The sequence below is a fragment of the Pelobates fuscus genome, chromosome 4 (assembly GCF_036172605.1).
Source record: "Pelobates fuscus isolate aPelFus1 chromosome 4, aPelFus1.pri, whole genome shotgun sequence".
In the NCBI taxonomy this organism is placed as follows: domain Eukaryota; kingdom Metazoa; phylum Chordata; class Amphibia; order Anura; family Pelobatidae; genus Pelobates; species Pelobates fuscus.
This window is the reverse complement of record NC_086320.1, coordinates 83,913,598-83,927,731: the sequence shown is the minus strand read 5'-3', so window position 1 is coordinate 83,927,731 and position 14,134 is coordinate 83,913,598. Positions and strand designations below refer to the sequence as shown.

The 14,134-nt window shown below is 41.3% G+C and overlaps 1 protein-coding gene across 4 annotated transcripts in view; it reads left to right on the top strand.

Annotated features, from left to right (window-relative positions):
* TRIM55 (tripartite motif containing 55) overlaps positions 1–14,134 on the top strand; it is a 115,373-nt gene that overhangs the window by 70,860 nt on the left and 30,379 nt on the right. For all 4 annotated transcript variants that reach the window (XM_063451351.1, XM_063451349.1, XM_063451352.1 and 1 more), the window contains exon 5: positions 9,522–9,755. In XM_063451351.1, coding sequence (XP_063307421.1) covers positions 9,522–9,755 — 234 coding nt within the window. The remainder of the gene's footprint in view (positions 1–9,521; positions 9,756–14,134) is intronic.

Genomic DNA, 14,134 nt, shown 5'->3' with positions numbered 1-14,134 from the left:
AGAGTGGATGGGTTAAGAACTTGACATCTTTGTATAGAAATGTTGTCAGGTAGAAGAAGATGACATTGCAGGCGCAAGTGTCTAGCAGGGGACACGTGCTTGAGCTGGACTTGGTTGATAATGGCAGAGATGTCATGAGGAGCCAAAACAACCAGAGGGTGGCCAAGGACCAGATCCGAAGTTCTTTCAATGAGCTCTCTCGCAGCAAAAACAGCCCTAAGGCATGAAGGAGTCCCTCTGGCCACAATGTCCAGTTGACATGAGAAATATCCAATAGGCCTCTGGCGGCCTCTTAAGTCATTAGCTTGGGTAAGAACCCCTGTTGCATGGCCTTGTCTTTCAGAGACAAACAATTTGAAAGGTTTTGTATAGTCTGGTAGGCCCAAGGCAGGGGCAGAAGCAATTGCACGTTTAAGAGATTTGAAGTTATCCAGGGCTTCATTGGTCAGACAGAATGGGTCTGACTTGAGTGCATCATAGAGAGGTTGCATAAGCAGAGAGGCTTCTGGGATCCATGCTCTGCAGTAAGAAATGAGGCCTAAGAAGGCATGAAGAGATTTTGAAGTCCTTGGAGGTGGGATATCCAGTACTGCTCTTAACCGGTCCCGAGTAAGATGTCTGGTACCTTGAGATAGGCAATGTCCAAGGAAAATTACTGAGGGTTGGCAGAATTGCAGCTTGATAAGTGAAGCTTTGCATCCTTGTTCTGCCAAATAGCAAAGGAGACTAATTGAACACTTTTCAGTAGTGGGTATGTCATCTCCACAGAGCAGTAAATCATCCACATACTGGAGCAAAACAACTTCTGGGTGTTCAGCTTGCCATGGGTCAAGAATGGTGCCCATGGCTTTTGCAAATTGACTTGGTGAATTTTGTGCCCCATGAGGCATGACAGTCCAGGTATACTGTTGCATTTCATGGGTGAAGGCAAACCGGTATTGGCAAGATGGGTCCAGTGGGACACTGAAAAAGGCATTAGCCAGGTCAATGACTGTGAAAAACTTTGCAGATGGTGGGACTCCAGAGAGCAGAGTATGAGGGTTTGGTACAAGAGGGGTGTCCAGGACAGTGGCTTCATTAACGGCACGGAGATCCTGAACCATCCTGTACTTCTCTGGCTCACCTTTTGGAGTTTTCTTTTTCACAGGAAATAATGGAGTATTGCATTCAGATTTACATTTCACTAGAGCACCCTTCTCCAAGAGTGCTTTGATTTGGATAGAAATGGCTGCAGCCTGTGCTGGTTTTAAAGGATATTGTGGTTTTCTTGGTAACTTAGCTCCTGGAATAAGCTTTACCAACACAGGAGGGACATTTAGGTGACCTATGTCCTCTGGGCCTGAGGACCATAATTTAGCAGGCACCTGTGTTTTTAACACGTCTGGGAAATTGGACCTCGGTTCTGCTGCCTCCCCACGGGGACCTTCTAAATGCAGCATCAGAGGTAAGGAGCACAAGGCTGAGGTGTCTGATTCAGATAGAGGTGTAGACATTTCTACCTGTCCATCTGGAGTGAAGGTAATAGAGGCCTGTAGGCGTGAGAGAACATCAGCACCTAACAGGTTAATTGGGCATGTGGAGGATACCACGAAAAGGCTAGAGCCAACTCGTAGTGGAGTTGTTAAAGGGCTGTGTCTTGGCTGGCCATCCACTCCAACACAAGAGACATCAATATTGGACAGAAAAGATGGGTCTGGCAGGTCTTGTTCTCGCAGAACACTACGGGCTGCACCTGTGTCAACAAGAAATGTGGTTGGTTGGCCCTCAATGGGTAAAGTCACTGTAGCAAGTGGCCCCCACTTATCCCCTGTAGACACTGCCATGACAGGGGTTAATGACACAGGCTTGCCAATTTCCTAATCATCTGGTTCCTCAACTATTGGAACCTGTTGAGTGGCTTTGGGAGCCGGGGCAGGCTTGGACGGCTTTCTGGGCTCTCTTGGCTCTCTTTTAGGCTCTGGGCAGTCACTTCTAAAGTGTCCCTTGGCTCCACAATTGAAGCAATGTCCATCCTCAGGTTTGGTGCCTTTTGGGACAGGGGTGGAGCGGGACACCATGAGAGGGTCTGAGGTGGGTCTTCTTGGGGTCTGGGCAGATTCCAGACCTCTAGCAACTAAAAGTAAAGTATCCAGAGGAACAACCTTATATTCAGGGCGTGCAGCAATGATCCCTTACGTATGGAGTCTTTAACACCTTGGACAAATGCACCGGACAGCATTTGTGAATGGATCTTGTCAGTAAGATCAAACCCCAAATCTGTAAACATTTGATACAGTCTTGCATGAAACCTTTCCACTGATTCACCTTTATCTTGTATAACATCAGTAAGGCCAGCAGCCTGATCAGCAAGTTTGTCCTTAGCCCATTCTCTTAACTGGTTGCAGAAAGTTACTCCGGAGGGGTAATCAACATCACTGGAGAGCAGATCTGTACTGAGGTGACGGGCCATGCTGGGCCAATATGCATCCCCTGCTTTAATAGCACAAATACTCAGTAAATCACGCCATGCGGCGGAATAAGTCTTTTGAATTTGAACTATCCCTCGGTAAAAAGGCATAGGTTGCTTTTCTGGGTCAGGGAGTGATTTCATTAAAGCACTAGCTTGAGTGGGGTTAAAGGCAACATATTTGGGAGGGGCCCGTTCTCCCCGACCCTTGTGTCCAAAGGGATCATCGATAGAACGATGAGCTGAGGCTCCCACAGCCTCCAATGAATCCTGGGATACCCTGTCATCCTCTTCCTCCTCTATTTCTACGATCTGGGCCCTTCTACGTGAGGGGCCCGCTTGAGGTGACAGAACCGGGGGATGGGAGGGAGTCCCAGATGCAGGGGTGGCTCGTGGGTCGTAGTCTTGGGATAAGTAGTCACCGGGAAGTACTGGCATCAGGGCCGAATGACTGGGGGCCGCCATATTGGGGGCGTGAAAGGAAGCTGCATTGGGGTTAAGGGAAGAAGTGGCGGCCATGTTGGATGTAGGCACATCCGGGGCAGGCTGTGCCGTACTGGGCATGACCGGAACCTGGGGAGTGGCTTGGGGAAGGGGGTATGGGTAGTTTGGATAGGGCAGGGCCATGGGGTACGGGAAGGGGTATGGCCAGGCTGGGGAGGGCAGGAGAGTTGGGTGGGGATTTGGGAAGGAGGTGGGATATTGGACCGGGGCGGAGGCGGGTACGGGAGAGGACGGAGAAGGATTGGTAGGGGTGGGTGTAGAAGGAGGGGCCGGAGCAAGGGAGGAGGGAGTGGTTAGCTGGGTGGATGCAGATGGGAGGGCGGAGTTATTAACGGAGAGAGAATGCAGGGAAGGAATGACAGATGAGATGTTAGAATTAGGTATAGAAGGTGGTGCAGGGATGGATGAGGATGATGGGAATGTTAGGGACGGGAATGGGGAAAAGAAAGATCCATCAGAATTCAGGACCGGGCAGACAGGGGAGGTGACGGGATGGGCATCGGGAGGATTGGGAGTGGGGAACATAGTCAGCTGGCTATCACCTATTGCTGACTGAACCTTGGGGATAGACATCCCCTGGGCGCCATTTTGGGGCGCTGGCTGAGGGAATACCCCAGCAACACAGTTATTATGATACACAAACAATTTCACACCTTTGTGATTTATTTCTTCCTCAACCCAACCTTCCTGCTGAATAGCCTTCGCTACTCTATACCACGCTTCAGCAGTCTTTAATAAATGATTATCTGTGAGCTTGCCTTTCTTCTCTGTCAGTAATCTACGCCAGCTTTCTGGTTGTAATCTACCACATGAAGGCACAGCAATTTTACACACTTTATCAATTCTTTCAACACCTTTAACCATTTCCTCTCCCTCTCTGTCCTCAACTAAATCACATGCGAGCCAGCCCCTACCGGGCTTGCCCAATTCCTGCCCCATATTCCCCCTCCCCCCTATACCAGCGTCCTAGATATAGGGATAGAAAAGGAAAAAGGAACAAGAGCGTCTACAATGCTCGACTGCCACTCAAGAAAAAGGGTGGGTCCCTCCCCCTCCCTCAAGTGCGTCTTCCCAAAACGTAGACTAGTCACTGAATCCGCCTACCCGAGGTGGTAGACACGGATTGGAGCGAGGTGAGAAGTGTGTGACCAATCACTTCTCTATCAAGAGAAATAGGAGTGGATAGAATAATAATATAGGAGGTATAGAAAAGGGAAAAGACAAGGAAAAATCCTTAGAGACAGACACAGGAGTTTAAATAACTCCTAATTACACAAACAGGACAACAGTACAATTGAAATACAGTGCATGCATCACAGTTCAAATAAAATCAACAGTAAACCTTTCCTTTACTCGTGTGCTTACTCCAAAGTCACCTCCCTCAACCCCGTAGTGCCCCTATAAAACCCACTTATAGGTCTCACTACCACGTGGTGCGGGAGACAAGCAATGCCTGCCTGAATCCCCCCGCCACAAATAAAAGAAAATTGGAATTCCACCAGCCTCAGCGCTCGAAGCTGTGGGTTACCACCTCTCTGCAAGCAGAGTTACGTGTACAATGACGCTAGCTAGGTTATCAAGGTGACACAAGAAGGATCACAGGAAATTATGAGTCTACACAAAATCCACAGTTCCAACACTCCTCTTTTTCCTTACAGCCACAGCCACGAGGCTCCTAAAAGAGGTGAACAGGCAAAGAAGACCCCCAGGAAAGTTTCCACAGGTCAACCCCCCTTTTTCCTTACAGCCACAGACCCGTGGCCCCTAAAAGGAGTAAAACAGGCAACAGGACTCCAGGCAAATCCCCCGGGTCCACCCCCCCTTTAACCCAAAAAGGGGTAAGCAAGCAAACAGTCAAAACAGAGAACCCCAGGCAAGACCCCTGCAGGTCCACCCCCCTTTATCCCAAAAAGGGGAAAACAGGCAAAACAGAGAACCCCAGGCAAAACCCCCGCAGGTCCACCCCCCTTTATCTCAAAAAGGGGAAACAGGCGAAACAGAGAACCCCAGGCAAAACCCCCGCAGGTCCACCCCCCTTTATCTCAAAAAGGGGAAACAGGCGAAACAATTCAAACACACCCAGGCAACAGATAGACTAAATGCAGGTAAACAAGTGAGTAACGAGACACCGGGCAAGATTTTACCTGTCTTTGATGTCCTCCCGGGAAGCAGTCACAGACACGTGGACGGGTCAATCAAAGGGGCCGGAACATACCGGTGGCTCTGCAGAAGTCTCTACCGTGTACCTGGAGGTGATCAATCTCCTTTCCTTCCCCCCGGATTCCTCCGTCCAACTGCGTCTTCCTTAGGACGGCTCACCGGCCGGACATAGCCCGATGCCCCACGTTGGGCGCCAAAGTTGTTATGGTACTTTTTAGCAGTAAACCAAAATGTTTAAATGTCTATCTGTTCCTGTCCAAATTAAGAAAATTGAATTGCGTATATACGCTGAAGTAATTAAGTCTGACACACGGAGTTCAGGTTAAAATAACTTCGAGAAAATTTATTGGCAAGTGAAGCAAAGCGGGCGCGCAGGCCCTTTTAAGAGACATTTTACGTCATCATTGATTATCAATATATTAGTGAATAAACATCATTAATTGGGTTAATTGTTAAGTGTCTGAATTAGTGTCCACCTATCAGTATAATTAATTGGCTCAAAACTAAGTGGTTAGTCCCGTGCCCACCCACCAAGAGGTGGTATTATTTTGGACACGGGTGGGGACAAGGGGGTCTGGAGCGTCATTTTACACGGTCGGTGATCTCAGATCTCGTGGCCAGGTGCAAGGTCTCTTATGAATAGAACATTTCATTACTACTGTGTTCTCATGGCCTTCAAATTATACTATGTTGCGAGTTAGGGGAAAGTCAGCAGTTCCTGAGTTAGTCATGTCTTTATAGAAAATACAGTCTTTGTCCATTGTTAGATGTGCTGGGAAATTCTGTCATGTAATGTAGTTTTAAAATGAAGAAGTTAGGTTATGAGGACAAAATGGAGGAATGAAGAAGTCAGGTTAGGAGGACAAAATGGAGGATTTGTCACGGTATGAAATTAAAATGGAGTTAGTACAATAATTCAATACAAGTACAATAAAGATTTTTTAATAATTCTACATCACAGGGAGCAAAGTACCAACAAACAGCAATTGAAAGCATAATTGTACCAAGAGTAATGTATCACTCCTAATCCTTAGATATCATTATAAAGGTAAAAAGAGTAGTAAAGGATATATGTCAGAACTTCTTAGTCAAAAAAGGGAGAAAACATGAAAAGACGATGCCAGATAAAGGGTGATTAAATATCCACCAACTAAACCTATGGGGAAAAGAACGTAATGCACAATAACAACGAGATACAAGTATAGCCACTAAGAAGAGCTGCAGTGATCTAAAGAGAAGAGGGTACCAAGAATGACTGGTGTACTCCCAGTCTCGTCCAACATGAACACATAAATAAATACATAAATAACTCAAACATTCAAGCAGCAGAGCAAAGAACCAATACATCCCCGAGTCTAAATAGACCGGCATACATCACATAATATATACAGAATACAAAATAATGCAAGCGAGGGACATAAAGCAAAGGTCCTCAACAAAATCACATTGTTATAGATATATAGTAATAATCCTATTTTTATATATATATATATATATATATATATATATATATATATCCATATACATAATTACATAAATAATTTCATAAATATACACGTAGACTTCAAATATATAAATATGTATATATATATATATTTAAATTCTATGTGCATATTTATGTAATATTTAGTTCGCTAGCACTGTATTTAACCCTGTAGTTTTCCATAATACCCTAATAGTTTATAGTTTTTTTTGAACGTTAGAGCGTCAAATATAAGGCTTGATTTTCCTTTTTTTCACATTGAAATTTGCCAGATTGGATCTGTTGCCTTTAAGACCGTATGGCATACCATTTGCAAAGGAAGATAACCAAAGGTATTGCAAATGGGGTATGTCCAGTCTTTTTTAGTAGCCACTTAGTCACAAACTCTGACCAAAATGAGCATTAAATTTAGTTTTTTACTTATTTCACACACAAACAAATATAAATGCTAACTTTGGCCAGTGTTTGTGACTAAGTAGCTACTAAAAAAGACTGGACATACCCCATATTGAATACCCTGGGTTGTCTACTTTAAAAAAATATATACATATAAGGTGTGATTCAGAGATTTATGACAGATATAATCGGTATAAAGAGATAATGGGTATTTCTAAACTATTTAGCACGGGGGCTTTTTGGCGGTTGTAGATGCGTAAAAGATTTTGGGGTTTTAAGTTAGAAAAAGTGTGTTGTTTTTAATTTTTTCATTCTATTTTATAATTTTTTATAGTATGATATGATGAAAATAATGGTATCTTTGAAAGACCATTTAATGGCGAGAAAAACAGTATATAATATGTGTGAGTACAGTAAATGAGTAAGAGGAAAATTACAGCTAAACACAAACACAGCAGAAATGTAGTAACAGCCCTGGTCCTTAATGGTAAAACAAATTGAAAAAAACGGTCTGGTTACTAAGAGGTAAAAGTTTCTAAAGAGCTGACAATTGATATGCGTATTGATTGATAGTTTGAATCTGATCTCAGTTAGCTCCACTCTGTCAAAATTTACTTACCTAACAAAATGTAGTCTCAGTCATGAATCTTTCTGTTATTATAGCAAGATGTCAAAAAGAATTGTGGTAAGACAAAACACAGTAAAATTTCCCACAGTACAAATAAAAAATACTGTTATGCATCACCTGCATATATCAAGTTAGACTTTGGAGCATTCCCTCTGGGCACAGAAATGCGAGAAATCAGGTTTCCAGAACCATCCCAGAGTTCCCAGCTTGATATGCAAATGAGCTCAGTAAGGCCTCGTGTTTTGGCGTTAATTCTGCAATTATTCAGGTATTCCTAGCAATGGATGCTGTTTTTAACACAGCTTTTTAAAATCATAGCACAAGTTGTGATCCATAAAGGATTCCGTTTAATTGAACACAATATATTTCAAGAATTTTATTTTTGTATTCCTTTATTGCATGGTGTGTTTAATATAGAAGTGCTTATATCTTTTTGTCTCCCCCATTGTTAATTGCCTGCTAAAGCTTGCAGCACACCCCTGTGCTCAGTTAAAGTTCAATTCATTCAACATACCAAGAGATAAAAACATCTCAAAGGAAATACATTGTGCTTTAAGATGTGATTAAAAATAAAACTAAGCTTTTTTTTTTTTACAGAGGCAATTTGAGTCATAGCCAGGGAAGGTGTCTCTATAGCTACATAAACAGAAACAAAAGTGATTTAACTCCTAAATGGCAAAAAATGTAGCAGTGACTTTACATATATATATGTAAAGGATCCTGCTATCCGTGCAGCGCTGATCCTTGTAGCGTCTCCCGAAATCCAAGCTGAAAAGAGTGAAGTAGTGATTATAGCTCCCAATTCCCCAAACATGAGTCGAGACTTCATGAAGGGGTAAAACGAATGTGTTTATTGATGGCCAAACTCAGCCCTTTTATGATGGTCTCCCAGCAAGGGAACTCCCACATGGGACCTTGTGGAAGTCTGTAACAAAATATGCAGAACCAATCAGTATACAGTACAATTCTTATACACACCCACAGGAAGAGTGTAACCCCTCCTCTGTATCCTGGAGATAATTAACTTACCCCTCCTCTCTATCCTGGAGATAATTAACTTAAGTGGTTGCAGAGAACCTAATTATCTCCGGGCAGAGAGAAACATGTGCTTTTTACCTTTTAACAAAACTGTATTAAAATCAATAACTCATGTTTCGCTGAACGAAGTCCCCATGTTCCACACACCCCCAGATAGCTTGGATCTGAGCGCATATTATAGGCGAATAGCGCTCAGATCCCACGAACACAGTTCTCAATAACGTCGAGTAAAGTTTACGTTCACCAGCTGTAATGGAAGTTAAACTGCACAAACCCACATACGAGTGTAACAGGGGAAATGTACAATCCAACCAAGTAAGGCGAATGATGTGATCCAGAGACAGAGGGCGTTGTCCCAAGTGCCTTAAGACCCCATAACTTAACGGGCCAGCATCCCAGGGTAAGAGGCTAGCAATCTGGCTCCTCCAAGCGATAGGGGGGTAGGGCAGTTTGTCACATGCAGACCCAGTGACAAAAGCCATTTTGTCACAATATATATGTTGAAAACACTAGGAGAGCAATGCAGTTTTTCTCATAACCAAAGATAACATATGATAAAAAGCAAATGTGTCACATTTCAGAACCCAATTACAGATTTATAGAACAAAATACCAGTAAAGTAATTAGATTTCCTGGTCAACTATTAGACACTATTAGTCCCATGCTTGTGACAAGGCTTTTAACACTAGTAGTGATTTTTACCTTTCATCATTTTATGCCTTGTAGTTGTAGGTTATATGATTTTGTATCCTGTACACTGTGTGTGATTTAAGGTTGACACTTTATATTTTCAGTGAATGGTACCTAGAATGGATGTAAGCTCTTAACACTTGTAATGAATCTCATTATGTTCTTCATTTTTTCAGGAGAACAGCAAAAGACAGAAAGAAAAGCTATGTGAAAAATTTGATTATTTGTATGCTATCCTTGAGGAAAGGAAAGGGGAACTAACCCAAGTCATCACTAGAGACCAAGAAGAAAGACTTGAATATGTGAGATCTTTAATGAAAAAGTATGCTGACCATTTAGAAACTGTTTCAAAACTGGTGGAGTCAGGAATTCAGTACATGGATGAGCCGGAAATGGCTGTATTCTTGCAGGTTAGTCTTTATAAATATCGACACTGTGGCAAATAAGTAACTTATATATGGAATAGGTGGGATATATACATATATAAAAAAAATAATAATAATAGTCTAATATTTAATAAAGGAAATTATTTTGCCTAACTGGACAATGTCAGCAATGTTAATTTCTGGGGCAGTCTGCAGGGAATCGGTTTTATTTTTTTTAAAAAGAAATCCCTGCTCTGTCTTAAAGCAAAAAAATAAATACAAAATAATAGGATTTTTAAAGCTCACTGTCACTGCTATTTTTATCCCCTCTAAATTAGTTTGTTTTATATGTTCGAAATTCAACTTCTAAATAAAAAAAAGTACTACTACTTTTATAGTAGTTTCTATATCTTATTTAGTGCGTGATCTCTGGCAATGGTGCAGCTTGGAAGGTCACTCCAGAACACTTCTAGCACGCACCAACACAACTTTAACCCCTTAAGGACCAAACTTCTGGAATAAAAGGGAATCATGACATGTCACACACGTCATGTGTCCTTAAGGGGTTAAGGACACCTGTCACCTCAAAACTATGTTTTAATCTAAGAATTGTACCTTTAGTATATGACACAAACTTTTCGCTATATACATGCACCTTGGGTCAAACAGTGTTTGAAAACCAACAGTAAGTCTCTATATACAGAAGCAGGTAATATTGCTGCTCTTACTATCTCCTCTATTGCTCAGTTCTCACCTGATCTGTGAACGGGAAAATGCTCCTATCAGTGGACTGCTAAATATACAGGCATACCCCACTTTTAAGTACACAGTGGGACCAGAGCATGTATGTAAAACAAAAATGTACTTAAAGTGAAGCAATACCTTTTTTTCACTTCCCAATGCATGTACTGCATTGCAATAGTCATTTACAGGCATAACTGATACTGCAACTGCAGATATCCAGTGATTTTATTTCCAGGGATTTATTTAGTGATTTCCAGTGGGCTTTTATTTGGTTAAAACAAACAGTAAAAAAAAAAAAAAAAAAAAAATCTCATTCCATATTGTACCATTTATCTTTAATGTTTTACTCATGTGACAACCTTAAACTGGGAGGAAAGGTAAAATAAACCTGCCACAGTGGGCCATTTTCTGTCAATACCGTGCCAATTTGTATTTGTTAGCAGCTTATTCTCACACTTTGTTTAGAAACACCTCCTCATCACTTTAAGCATTTATGGTTTAACTTTGAATCCTCAGAATTGTGGCTAATGCAGCTAAGCTCCTAAGTCATAATTATAGAAAATGGCAGGGTAAACCCTTTCACTGGATGGGAGCCGATTGCAGAATATGGACAACGTAGGGCAGAAAAATATATATATATGTTCAGCTAGGAGTAGGCATTATAAATTTGAGATGATTAAGCTGTGCCATGTCAGATGGTGTGAAAAGTTCTTGCTCAAAAGACACTGAACTGAGCTGCTCCGGGCGAGAATAGAACTTTCCATTTACTGTTCATTTGCAAACAGAAGAGGAGCAGGAATGTCTGTATTCACGAGGCACCTTTAAGTTCACTCGCGGGTATGTAAAGCGGGGTATGCCTGTATGTACATAATATATTTTGTTTATATGTTACAGCACACTGAATCATGTTTATGGTCCTTTTTTTTTTTTTTTTTTTTCTTCTGCTTTGGTTTCCGAATTGGAATCTTGGCTCCGACATTTTGCGGTGTTAAACGTTCAGACAAAATTTGAGTGTCCTGAAAACTTTTCTGTTTTGGGGAAAAATCATTGGGCTGAGCCACGTTTTAACACTGTACACAAGTCTACTGGTAACAACAACACTAGAACATGTGTTTCTTGCAAACACACTTTTCAAAGTTACACCCTGGAAAGAGCTGACGATAGGGCTGGGCAGTCTGGGCTTGGGTTACTGATGTTTGGGATGGAAAAAATGTGCTGTCTTGATGTTAAGACAGACACTCATCAAAGGATACAAGAACTACAAGTTTAAAAAAGTGGGCTACAGATTTATTCGCAAACGTAATAATTCAAGGTGAATTCAAAGTATATTTTAGCTCAAAATACCCAAAATGGAAAAATGTTTTTAAGGCAGCAATTCTTCCATTTCAACTATTCTGGCCTTAAATTTGAAATTCACTTTGAATTTTCACCTTAGTAAATAACCCTGCTAAAGTCAAAGCAAGCAAGCAAGTCAGAAAGCATTATACTAAAGTGAAACTTGTGGGGTATTCAAAGTGTATTCAAATCGAATTTCAATTTTAGAGTGATACTATAAGCATCAAAACAACTTTAACATATTAAAGCACTTATAGTGTATAGTTCATGCACCTACTCAGTTCTCTGCCATTTAGGAGTTACGTGACTTTTGTTTCTGTTGCAGCCCTAGCCACACCTCCCCTGGCTGTGACTGACACAGCCTGCATGAAAGAATGGTTTTATTTTTAGTTAGAGGTTATCTTGCCTTATGCGTTTTTTTTAATCTCCTGCTCTGTAAATTGAACATTAATTACACATGCCTGCAGGGTATAGAAGGTTGTTAACAGAGCGAAATATAAGAATTTCTAAATAAACAGAATGTGCAATCAAGGGAGTTTAAATATTACATCTCTCTTTACAGGAAGTGTTTAGGAAGGCTGTGCAAGTCACATGCAGGGAGGTGTGACTAGGGCTGAATAAACAGTGATTTAACAACTAAATGGCAGAGAATTGAGCAGTGAGACTGCAGGGTCATGACCTATACACCAATTGTGTTCCTTGAAGAACAAACTAGCTGAACTGGAAGCATAGCTGAGTAAGATGCATTTTTCCAGTTTGGCTATTATGGCCTTACATTAAAATTTACTTTGAATTCTCACTTTAGTGAACAACCCCGTAAGTGATTATGTACAATAAGAAGATCTATGAGAATCAAACACAGTTATTCACTAAAGTGAGAATATGATGTAAATTAAAAGTCAATTTCAAATTTAAGGTCTAAGTAGTCAAACTGGAAGCATAGAGTTTTTGAGATTTTTTTTTCCAATTTGGCTATTTTGACCTACAATTTTAAATTCACTTTGAAAGAGCAGCTCACTGGATGGTATATGGAAAAAGTTATTCTAATTCTGAATTGATCTTGGAATAGAGCCGTAATGTGGTTAATCACTGATTTGAGGCAGGTGCCAAAATAATATTCATGATCAGGAAACGAGACACCATATCCTTCAGAGCAAGACTTTACACTTGTAATCAACTCAATCAACACCTACTCCAGCAGCAAACAAGCCGTGAGTCATGGGATCTAGATTGGTAACATATTACTTAGAAACACATACATTTAAGGATACACAAAAACCAGATACAACTATAATTAATAGTGTCTGCATAAAGATGCTGTTGGACTAGTTAGACACATTTTTTTCCATAAATGAACCACCTAGCTTAACATTTTTGACCATTGCAGTATCCACCATTTGACTATCTGTCATGTTACAGATGCTGGGAGTGGTGTACTACGCTGTAATGGTTATGGTTCTTGGATTGTCCATTTAAACAAGCAGCTAAGGGAGCAAAGGGAAACCAGGCATGGACTAGTACACACAGAAACAAGGAGCATCACTGATGACAAAGTCTCAGGTAGAAGCTAACACTAGTTCACCTGTATTCCCTAAAGGCTTTACTGGCTGGTACATGGGCACTTTTCTGTGAATTTTAGTCTAACAGCAAGTGGAGGGCTGCATCGCTAATACAATTCAATGCAGCTGCAAAATATGACGCACAGGTGCTGACCAAGGGTCCAACAACAGAGGTTGGCCTGGTGGATTGCCCTGTGTGCCACAAGGTGTGGGGGACCTCCATGCAGTCTATCTCACACTTTCACAAAGCCACAGTAGGCACGTGCCTACTTCACGGTGCTCGAATGTGGTGTTATTTGTTTGCTACTTACACATAGAGGAGGTTCTAGGGTTTGGGGCACATTATTTCCTATTGTCTGAAGGCCCTGTAAATTGTCAGTTCACAGCTGATGATATAGATGTAGAATCTGAACCTTTCATTCTGGACTATCCAGAGAAATGAAATACTGTCAGTTACCTGGTTTATGTTGCTTGGATTTCAATGCCGGTTGACCTAAGCATTATAAATAAAAGTTTTTTATAGCTTTTCGGCTTCAACATTTCTTATGGTATATTGTCCATAAACATCTAAAGATGCCTACAATTTTTTTTTGTTATGTTTAATTAGAAACAGAAACACATAATGGGTTTACATGAGCTGCTTTGAAAACCTCCGCGCCACCCCTGGTAAAATGTCTAATTAAAATGAAACATTGTTGCAAGACCAACATGCTAACCCATCAAAATGTATAATATATTACACAGTTTATAACCTTTACCATGCTGTCAACATTCATTTTATATTTA